An 11,800-nucleotide genomic window follows, 5' to 3' on the forward strand; every position below is an offset into this window, starting at 1 on the left:
TAAAAAACAAATTAAAAAAAAAAAAAAAAAAGGAACCATGTGCTAAGGCTCACCACTTTTGAGCTCTGTGAATTTGGGTATCACCCGCTGGGTCTCAACTGTAAATTAAGGATGAACCTGTGCCTCCTTCTGCCCCATGATCTTCTTCAAGGAGAACTTCTGAAGACCATCTCTCCCAACATGTGAAAACAACATTACCAGGCTCTGTGCTTTCTCCACTGATTTTTCATGGCCATCCTCAGAAGAAGGCACCCTTATTTCAAGTGTGGGAGAAACTGAGGCTGATAAGAATTAAATAGTTTGCCCAAACTCCTATAAGTTAAGCAGTAATAAAATCAAGAGACTACCAAGAGACAAACCCAAACTTGGGCTCATGCTCTGAACACCAAACTTTAAGCCTCCCCTATAAACCTGTGCGGAGTTGTTTCCCATTGATTACAGCTCTGAAATTGAGCATGAGAATAGCTGCATAAAGAGAAAAAAATGACTATTTCTCAATATGGCATAGACAATTTTATACATGAGCCATTCTCCAACCTGCCACACACTACCTCTGTTATTAAAAGGAACTTAATTAAAATCCTTTCTAAATGTAAAATATTTATTTGGGTGTCTGGCCATGTGCACCATGGAAAGTAATAGTCAACATATATTTATGAGATTCTACTGGTCCTGACTCTCCTGCAACATAACCCTATTGTTGGAATTTTTTTTTTTTTTGACTCTCTAACAGTCTCAATAGATTGGCAGAGTATTTTAAGTATAGATAAGGGGCTCTGGGGCTATCAGTTGAGAACCCATGATGGGTAGGAATGAGTTATTAGTTTCTGAAAGATTGATTCTTCAGCATATGCTTTTGTATCATTTCACCACAGCAAAATAACAAAACACACATATGAGTTCTTTAGTGTGCCACACCATTACCATCAGTGGGTCCTTTGTTCACAGATCTGGGTCAGGCTATGCATGTAGTGGGCAAGAAGACAGTGTGCTACAGAAACATCACACAGGATACTGCTCTGTACTTATGGAAGGGAGGAGGTATAACTGTGATTCAAAATAGCAGATAATCCCAAACCCTTTACCATCTGATTTCAGAAGGCACAAAAGAAAGCCTATGTTTAATCAGAGTGGTTGGCAAAATGGGGTGTTCTGGAAGTAAGATTCCACACTTAGCCCATGTCTATCTAATATTTTATCACTAGCTCAAATGAAGACACCAAAAATAAATTTGTTTTATTTTTGAGAGCCTCAAGTGCACAACACCGGAGGGAGGCAGTAGGGAGTGTAACGGATAGTTCTGACTTTGATGGTGGAGGTTGGAAATAGAATCTCAACATGCTGGAAAAATGAATCCATGTAATGAGAAGAGTTCACAAATAGTAAAAACAAATGCATTTAAATTCAATAATTCAACTTTGCGATAGCAAAGAGAGAGGGAGTACCTCTGCTCTTTTATATGTCAGGAATCCTAACTGGACAACAGCTAATATGAAAAATAAAAACAGGGTGTTACTTGTAAAAGTATGCTCCTTGGAGTATTGAGGAGTCTGGAATGAGAAAGGATTTGACCCTACCTCTTCCTACCTGGGGGACCTTGGACAAGTTGTGCAAACTTATGAAGCCCCAGTTTTCTCATTTTTAAAATGGGATGTAAGGGGTGCCTGGGTGGCGCAGTCGGTTAAGCGTCCGACTTCAGCCAGGTCACGATCTCGCGGTCCGTGAGTTCGAGCCCCGCGTCAGGCTCTGGGCTGATGGCTCAGAGCCTGGAGCCTGTTTCCGATTCTGTGTCTCCCTCTCTCTCTGCCCCTCCCCCGTTCATGCTCTGTCTCTCTCTGTCCCAAAAATAAATAAACGTTGAAAAAAAAATTTTTAAATGGGATGTAATTGTGCCTATTTCATAAGGCCATTGTGAAGATTAAGCAAAATGAGGCCTATCAGAATAAAACATGTTTCTTTTTTTTTTAATTTTTTTTTTTAACGTTTATTTATTTTTGAGACAGAGAGAGACAGAGCATGAACGGGGGAGGGTCAGAGAGAGGGAGACACAGAATCAGAAACAGGCTCCAGGCTCTGAGCTGTCAGCCCAGAGCCGGATGCGGGGCTTGAACTCACGGACCGCGAGATCGTGACCTGAGCCGAAGTCGGCCACTCAACCGACTGAGCCACCCAGGCGCCCCTGTTGTTTCTTATACAGGAGCTGGCCATGTGCACGATGGTCTAGGTGGGAACTGTTAGTAGTAGTAGTATTAACTATCAATGTACATAAAGCATTTAATATAGTACTTGGTATACTATAATAACTTAATCAATGGTAGTTATTATTATTACTGCTACTTCTACTACTACGATTATTATTATTGTTATTAGTTTCAACTGAGTACAAAAATGAATCACCATGGTTGCATGGCTCTCCAAAATAATTATTGCAATCTTTGGCTGCATTAATAAAAATAGACTTTCCAGGAAAATAGTAGGTAGATATCCTGCTATTGTCCGTATCATATATGCTATGTTAGACACCAGATGATGTGTCTATCTAATGCCTTCCAGTTTCACATGGTATTTATGGAGGAGATGATGTGGCTGAACACTGGTTATATGCTGAGTAAGACTCTTACATCAGCAATCACTCACCAAGGCTGGGATGCTTAGTCCTAGTTTACAAATGAGGACAGAGACCCACAAAAGTTAAACTGCTAAGAGTCACTCGGATTGTAGATAGTAGAGCCCAGAATTTTGTTTTTAATTTTTTTGTTAACGTATATTTATTTTTGAGACAGAGAGAGACAGAGCATGAACAGGGGAGGGTCAGAGAGAGGGAGACACAGAATCTGAAACAGGCTCCAGGCTCTGAGCTGTCAGCACAGAGCCCGACGCAGGGCTCGAACTCACGGACCGTGAGATCCTGACCTGAGCCGAAGTCGGCCGCTTAACTGACTGAGCCACCCAGGCGCCCCGAGCCCAGAATTTAAAGCCAGTTCCATTGGCCTCCTACACCAGAGCTCTTTTCAGTGTATAGCACGGCCTCTGAAGCTTCAGTCCACGGAGGAAAACATGAACATCTCATTAAAGCAACACAGACTATAAGTTTAACTCTCTTTAATGTCATCTTTGGTGAATCAAAAGGCATCAATCACTGCAACGGAAAGAAAAATCTAATTGCTTGGGTTGTCTATGGAAACTTAGAACAGGTTAGTTACAAAAGGTAATATCGTGTATTGTTGGCAGGAGTTGCTGGCAAGGGCCTCCCTGCTGCCTGGCCTTGTTTCCTTCTCAAATACTTCTTCAATGGAAAGTTTATACATAGAAAAGCTTTTGAGACAAGGAGTTAATTGTAGAAGCCAGTGTATGAGCACTTGATCTTTCATTTGCTCATTTTAAACCCTTTAATTTTACTAAAGAATTGTGATTTCTCCACATTTCCACCGACTGCAGAATGAAAATAAAGTCTCTAGCCACATATCCTTTTGGGCAAAGTTTTGTCGCAGCTCTTACCACTGGAATCTTCTATGACGTTCAGTACAATGTGATTTCACCCATGAAACATTCACTCAGATAATCAAGAATGTATTTATTATTTGGTACAGAGTTTACCAAATAAACTTGGGCCTTGTGATACACTTGGAGGATGAGAGGATACAAGAGGTGGGGATGCTGTACATAACGCAGTGCTAATGTTTTTATTATTATTATTATTATCCACATAGTTTGGTTTCTTGCAGCCCACACTGGCTTTAATTTGCTTTGGGGAGTACAAATCCAGAGGCTCATTATATAAAATGTTCAGGGCAATCAGACACATTAACTGGAGAAGGCCAGGTTTAGTAGTGTAAATTTTAAGCCCAAAAGTGCTCCAGGGAGGCCTCAGATTAGCCTAATGAATCAACAGTCATATATTTTGCTCTGCATTCTTTGGCAAAACTCGCTTCCTCTGGTACAAAGAGAAACATGCAGACAGTGAAAACGGTCTTTTGGGACTCCCGAAAAGTAGCCTGAGATCATGGGTCAGGTAGTTTGTATTCTAGCAATAAAAGCCCTTGCCTTGTTTCTCAGATAATTATGAGCTCTCATCCTGTGTAGTTCCATGGGCAGCCTTCCATAGGGTGAACAAGAAAGAGAAAGAACAGCCTCTGTTTTCAAGCTTTCTCAGAAAGCTGCGTCTCCTTGTTAATCTTCCCAGTCCAAATAGAAGGCGTATCTTGCCTTGCATAGGCCACAGGGCCAGAGAGGCAGTGTTCTCAGTAGGTCTTGCAATCTCCATCACTTTGTCTGATAACATGCATTCTGCATCAGGTAACCAAAAAGGCAGACAGCTCCATGGCAAGAGGAATGAATAAATGAACAGGCCCATTCTCCACGTCTGGTTCAAGAATCCTTCCTGAGCTATGACTGGAAGGTTTGTGTGGTGCTGTCAGCTTCCAGCCTAAAATAGGACACCAGAAACCTCTTAATGCTAAGAACAGATCTGAGGCATTTACCTTGATTGTGGGCAGAGACATTTCGTAATTAAGGTTTCCCACAGAGAGCAACAGAGCACAAAATGGGCAAAGATTCACTTGGGGGCACATGCCTTTTTGTCTGATGTTGGCTCTTAGCACAAAAAAATTGCAGACTTTGAGAGCTTGATATTCTAGAATTGTCACTGAGATTAGCTCTGTGAAAGAAGGAGGCTAGAAGAAGATAAGAGAAAGGAATCATAGCTTAGAAAGGTTTTACCCTGTGTCAAAAAGCATTGCAGTTATAGGACTTATATCCTACAGGCTGCATCTATGGACCAGCCACTCTATGTATGCACATTTCTTTCCCTGTCTCCCTCCCCATTTCCCCTTGAACCCAGTCAATGGGTTTATTATCCCTGACCATACCTGGATGTATTTATTCACACAATAAAAAATGAGGAGACCCTTGCCGTTTTCCATGTCTGGTTTAATGAGGGCAAAAAATATATATCTTTGGCTCTGGAGTGAGAATACATACAGCTCAGGATTGGCTCCTGCAGACCCTCAGATCCTGGTTCTCAAATTCTTGTCACTAAGTACAGGCTTCTTGAAATTTCCGTATTCTGTTATTGGTATTAAATTTTTAAAACATACAACTTTGCACTTCATGTATGTTCTTTCTTTATGCAATTGCATTGTGTTAGCTTTGGGGTTTTTATTCCTAGAAACCCTTCAGACAAAGGATGCCAACTTGTTAAACCAGGGTTATATACATCAGCTTTTTTTGCTCTATGTCAGAGACTCAGTACTCACAATGCTCTAATGAATGTGCTGGACCCGATAATATACACACTCAGCCATGGGTGCCATGGAAGAACTGCCCCATTTCCTTGTCAATTATATGTGACAGAAGCTTAGTAACTTTAATCATTTTTACTTATTGATATAAAATAAGAAATGTCAACTAGCCATATTCTTTCTCCTGCCATGTAACTTTGTCATCTCTCAGTTAACCTCCTCTTTTACCTTTCCCATAGGGCTTTTGCAAGGCATCTATTAAATAGAAAAATCGGGGTGGTGGTCGTTGGATTTCCAGCTACTCCCCTCGCAGAAGCTCGGGCTCGGTTTTGTGTTTCAGCAGCACATACCCGGGAGATGCTAGACACAGTAAGTACACGACAGGCCAACAGAATCTCCAGCACTGGTGCCTTGCGTTCTGAGCACATTCATTTATTGAGCTGGCTTCGGTGTCCCTGGGTTTCTCTTGGTGGTGTAGAAAAACAACACTCATAAACTCACTGCTAAAAAAGCAAGGGTATGCCTACAACGTCCAACAATGTGGTCAACTCAGGGGATAGAAAAGAAAATGAGTTTAGTGAAGACTTAACTCAAGTCAGTATTTGGCTTCATAAAACAGACTGAGTAGCCACATGTTATGCTATTTACTTGTTCTTAAATGCAAAAGCTAACCTGACGTGTTATTTCAGCATTAACTTCCCACAACCTGACATTTTTCGTAGCCACCAAGCCCATCATAATAAAATATGATCCAATGAAGCAACGTGTTGGAAAAACAATAACAAAGACAGATCTATCATATCATCCAGACCTACATGACGTGTACACGATTTAAAAACCACATTTCATTGTCCTTTGGTTTTGATCTTTATGTGAATGAGTGATGTCAGAAAACTAAGCCATCTTAATCAGTGTGGGGTTGATGGAACTGTCTCATAATGTCAATGCAGTTTAGCAAACACACTGACTGTCTAGTCAAAACCCTAGGGCAAAAACTCTAACAGGTGGTACTAATAAATAAGCAACTAGTGATAATATTGGACAAAATAAATTCATCTTGGAAAAGAAATATGGACAATTGTGGAAGCATGAAGGTAGAAATGATATATGAGATTATATGAATTCGTTCATTACATATGAATAAGTTATGTGCAAAGATGTGAATTAATTATGTGTATATGTGTAATATACATACACATATAATGACTCATAATATATAAAGATATATATGGATATGGATATTATATATATATTTCACAGGAGAGGTGACTTTTGAGCTAGGCCTTTTTTTTTTTTTAATGTTTATTTATTTTTGAGGGAGAGAGACAGAGCACGAGCAGGGGAGAGGCAGAGTGAGAGGGAGACACAGAGTCCAAAGCAGGCTCCAGGCTCTGCGCCATCAACACAGAACCTGATGTGGGGCTCGAACTCATAAACTGTGAGATCATGACCTGAGTGAAAGTCAGACGCTTAACTGACTGAGCCACCCAGGCACCCCTGAGCTAAGGCTTTTTTAATAAAAGTTATGGAACATCATCCAAGGTTTCTGACCAAAGGAGTGACATAATCATGTTACTACAAAATAAATGTAACAAATTGATTGGAGAGGGAAAAGGCAAGATGAAGGGACCTAAAATGGAGCTGTTTGGGAAAAAAAAAAAAAAAAGAGAGATGACAAGATCAATGGCAGTAGAAACAAAAGAAACGTATATATGAACAGACATCGTAAATGCACGGAGCTGCCAAGACTTGGCAAATGATCACATGCAGGGAATATTTGGGAAGAGGGAATCAAAGATAATTCAAGGTCTCCAGACCTGGTGAATGGAAGGATGGTAAAGCTAAACCATTTATATGAGATAAGGTATGCAATAAAGAGCAGCAAATCATCGGGGCGCCTGGGTGGCTCGGTCAGTTAAGCGTCCGACTTCGGCTCAGGTCATGATCTCGCGGTCTGTGAGTTCTAGCCCCGCGTCGGGCTCTGTGCTGACCGCTCAGAGCCTGGAGCCTATTTCAGATTCTGTGTCTCCCTCTCTCTCTGCCCCTCCCCTGTTCATGCTCTGTCTCTCTCTGTCTTAAAAATAAATAAATGTTAAAAAAAATTAAAAACAAAAAGAACAGCAAATCATCAATGAGACTGGAGGAACAAAACAAGCTCAGTTTTAGACAGGTTGGGATTATATGTCTATGGGCCACCTGTGGAAAAGAAAATCAGATTCTAAGCTTGGGAGCATATGCAATGCTGGAGCTTCTGTAGTTTAGGCAGCTGAGGGATCATGAAAGCAAAGGTAGAGGATATAATTGTCCAAACACAAGTGAACAGGCCAAGGACAGGCTCCGGCAGAGTGCCCATCTCCCAGCGTAGACACGGGAACCACAGGTGAGGAACGAGACTTCAGTGGGGCTAGAGGAGTCTGAAAAGACACAAACTAGTGTAGTGTTAAACACAGTAAGAAGGAAAAAGTTTCAGGGAGGGGGAGGATCAAAGTGTCTCCAAGAGATGGGAAGAAGCTATTGGATTAGCAATTAGCAGGAGCTCGATGTTCCTCCAAGCAGACAGGTTTAGGAGAATATAGGGAACAGAAATAAGAATACAACAAATAAAAAAGTGAATACTTTGAGCTCCAATAATAAACTACACACACATACGCACAGAGTCTCCATGTCTTTCTGCTTCACCATTACATTCTTAGGACTTAAACCAATGTATACTCCAGAGTACATACATAATAACAACTTTCTGCATGGCACACTAATAACTGAGCAAATTCTAGGTCTTTGAGATGATGGGTGAACTTTGTTGTTGTTCTTTGTATCTTTCCATATTGCCCAGGTTCTTTAAAATGAGTTATTTCTAGTGATTAACTTTAACAAATTATTTATTTTTTTCCAAAAAGTAGTCAAATATTTCAAGGAGTTTGACAGTAAAAGCAAAAAAAAAAAAAAATAGGTTTAGAAAAAGCGCTTGAAAATTGGGAAATACTTGAGCATGTTTACACATTAAGGGAGGAAAAGAGTAAAGAGAGCAACATTAAGCATGGTAGAGCAAAGGAAATAGCCAGGGAGAAGCTCCCAGAGATGACAGAAGGAGATGGGCAGCAGAGGTGGATTTGTATTTTTTGTGATCTCAGCAGCATTGAAACATTCATGAATGCCCAACTCTGTAGACATCAGACCTTGTGATTCTCTGTGCAAGTTCTTAATTCCTTTGGACTACCTGGTTTGGAAGGAGCACTGAGACATCATCTAGACAGATGCCTCTAAACTTTTGAAATCAGGCACCTACATCAATAAAAAGTTGTGAGCATATTCCTCAATATACACATCAGGGAAAGTGAAAAATGACCCATGAACAGCCAAGGCATTAAGGTAACAACCGAACATTAACACTCACAGAAAATACATATTAGACAAGTCTCCTCCATGACCATGTTTGGAACAAGACAGAGTCGAAGCCACTTTACAAACACAAAATGCCTCAGAATTTCCTTCTTCTAACATGATTGCTGCTCCTTTACCAATCACCCCACCTTAGGCATCCTGCCCTCCACCTAAGAATTTGGCACATAGCCAATCACTGAATTTCTCCTGCTCCAGACAACATCCAACCCAGAACTGGTCCCTGCTTCCTTAGAGTCATCTGGAGCACAAGTCCAAATTTGATAAGGAGACCTTCCCAACTCCCTCTTCCTAAGATGGTTCTTCTGAAATACACACTCCCAGCTGCAGCAACTGGAATAAACCTACCTTCATTTGAGTACAGGTGTGCTCTGGGTAGTCTGATCAATGGGCTTCAACACAAATCCATTTATAAGTTATATATGCATTGTCAATATATTACGTACATTTTGTAGCAGATACAAAAATGGAAGCTAAAAAGGTTGAAATTAACCTGAATAGAAAAGCCTATGTTCTCCTCCCATACCTTCCAGGAATTGTCTTTCCTACCCCCGCCAGGTATGTAGATGCACGCCCTGTATTACTCCACCCCTGCCTTCAGCAAAGAGCAACAGACACTATCCTAGTTGATGTCCTTTTAAATCCAACTTTTGTTACTTTGTCTTAGTGCTTAGATTTGCTGGAAAAATTTAGAAAGTACATTGAAGTAAAAAGAACATTTTAACCACCCGTAATGCTACCACCCAGAAATAGATGAGTCTTCACATGTTGGTGGGTACCTAACTTGATGCCAGTTTGAAAGACTTCCCAAAGAGGAAAATCCTTATGCTCCACTAATCATTCGTTCCAGTGTTAACAAACATCTTCCCTTTTTCAAAGCATTAGATCCTAATATCGTCTGTCTCAACGGACAGGGTAAGAAAGGCCTAAAAATGTTAAAAGGGCATATCCCCAGTGCCATAAGATTAGTGATATATTAGATTTTGTCTGTCCTGGATCTTGGTTGTTTCTCGGGAAAACTGGGGATACATTTTCCTGCCTGAATGGAGAGAACTGAAATGGATGAGTTCTTGGTCCCTTAAGGTTTTAAGTTTGATGATTCCATGGAACACAGAAATGAGTGTTTAATAGCTGGGGTAGGGAAATTTGGGAGAGAGAAGAAGACACTAATCAGCTCCCACAGTGTTCCATTTTGCTCTTGGCCATTTATGTCACGAAGACACAACCCAGTTGTAACCTGCAACCTTACCTTTTTCTTCCACAAGGTTATATATAATTCATTAAATTTTAAAATAAGGCCTGAAAGGGTAAGCATGCATCAGATACTTTTATTCCTCTCTTCACACCCCCCAAATAAGTTAAATATTCATAATATGGGGTAGGCTGTTAAAGAATATGAAATAAAATGAATTAGCATCTAAGATTCTTCTACACCTGGTTTGTAAACCACACCTTAATGATTTGGATCTTTCTCCTTTTCTTTAAAATCAAAGAAGATGGCAAAAGAAGATTGTATCTCTGAGGCTCTGGATTGCAGAGCCATTTAGGAGTTTAAAGAATAACTGATGGAAGGCAATCTCTTTGCAGGTTTTGGAAAACCTGGATGAAATGGGTGATCTCCTGCAACTGAAGTATTCCCGGCACAAGAAGTCAGCGCGCCCTGAACTCTATGATGAGACAAGCTTTGAACTGGACGATTAAGTCTCCTGGTCCCGAATTGCACCTAAAGACTTTGCCAGAAAGACCTCCCGCCCTGCCTCAAAAGGAACATAAATGGATTTCTCCCCCTTTCTAAGGACAGTTTTGGTTTCTGAACCAGCTGAATTGAACTGAAGGAAATGTCATGTTTTTAATGTCTCCAATCCGGAACTGCAAAGACAAAAATATGGTTCCAGATTTTAACTTTTCTCCTCATCCAAGTATCCTGCTACAAACACATGCACACGCATGCATGCGCACACGTGCACATACACACACTCACACGTATACACACACACACACACACACACACACACACACACTTCCTAGAACATTTTTAATGGCAATGAGCCTGTGTTTTAGCTGCTACTGTGCAGCCTCTTTGGTCCAGACTCTTTCAGGCATTCCAACCAAATGAGAGGGTTTTGATTTTTAATTCAGTAGATTCTCACTCCGTGTTTACTTATTTCATCTGCAGACATGAGCAGAGGTGGTGGGCAGTAGCTGACCTCCTTGTTTCACCCATGAATGCCCCAGCTAGAACTCATCTGTATCATGGGGAGCTCCAGGCAGGAGGGTAAAGAAATATTGCTTCTACCATTTGCCACATTTGGACTTTTTCCAAGGACAAGTGTCAAAAGCCATAGTTAACGTTTGGAGGGAGAGAGCAGAATCGGCCAACAGTGACTAAAGACGTCTTTGAAGGAAACTTTCCTTTTCCTCTCGCTGGTCTCCTACAGTTTTACAGCTGAGCTTTTGAGGTTTGGAAAATCCAAGACTTTTGTTTCGTAAGGAAGGGGGCAGAAAGCAAACACAAGCCAATTTTAGGCCTAGACTAAAACTGTAATGTTATAGCAACTGGAAGGTTGTCTGTGCCATGTGGAGTGAATGTTTAGCTTGCAAACATAGCCCTTATTACTTTAAGGAATGAGTTGTCATTTTCCTATTAAATTTTGAGTAAATGGTGAGATTCAATTTCCTTTAGAGTTGACTCTCAAGACTATACTTGAATGTATTGATTCAAAAACAACATTTAAAAGCAACTTCCATTCAACTTTTTTAACACTGACACCCCCATTCAGACCTATTGAGTTCTTACTGTCGGCTGGCACACGAACTCCAATTCTGGTGTAAAGTAGGCTTATACACTATTGAGCGACTAATTGTAATTTACCTCCGTTCTCTCTCTGTCTCTTTCTCTCTGTCTCTGTTACGTCTGTCTGTCTTTCTCTCTTTCTAAATGTGAACACAAACTTATCTGGAATAGTACCCTTTTGCTAATTGGATCTAGTTGGTATGGAAAAAGCCAGTGGAAAACCTTATCTTTAACAAGCTCCCAGATGGCTCCCAGATTTGGAAACTCCAAAGAGCAATGGTGACCTTTTAACAAAGCTTCTGTAATAGTTTGAATGAGTTACAGAACATTCCACTCCATCAAATGACAGTATAAACAAATCACTTCA

The 11,800-nt window shown here is 40.6% G+C and overlaps 1 protein-coding gene across 1 annotated transcript in view; it reads left to right on the top strand.

Annotated features, from left to right (window-relative positions):
• SPTLC3 (serine palmitoyltransferase long chain base subunit 3) overlaps nucleotides 1-11,321 on the top strand; it is a 131,986-nt gene extending 120,665 nt beyond the window's left edge. Inside the window, exons 11-12 of the mRNA XM_040447712.1 lie at nucleotides 5,480-5,609; nucleotides 10,227-11,321. Coding sequence (XP_040303646.1) covers nucleotides 5,480-5,609; nucleotides 10,227-10,340 — 244 coding nt within the window. The 3' untranslated portion in view covers nucleotides 10,341-11,321. The remainder of the gene's footprint in view (nucleotides 1-5,479; nucleotides 5,610-10,226) is intronic.
• The last annotated feature ends 479 nt before the right edge of the window (nucleotides 11,322-11,800 follow it).

The sequence above is a fragment of the Herpailurus yagouaroundi genome, unplaced genomic scaffold (genome assembly GCF_014898765.1).
Source record: "Herpailurus yagouaroundi ecotype Mexico unplaced genomic scaffold, PumYag 196, whole genome shotgun sequence".
NCBI classification, from domain to species: Eukaryota; Metazoa; Chordata; class Mammalia; order Carnivora; family Felidae; genus Herpailurus; species Herpailurus yagouaroundi.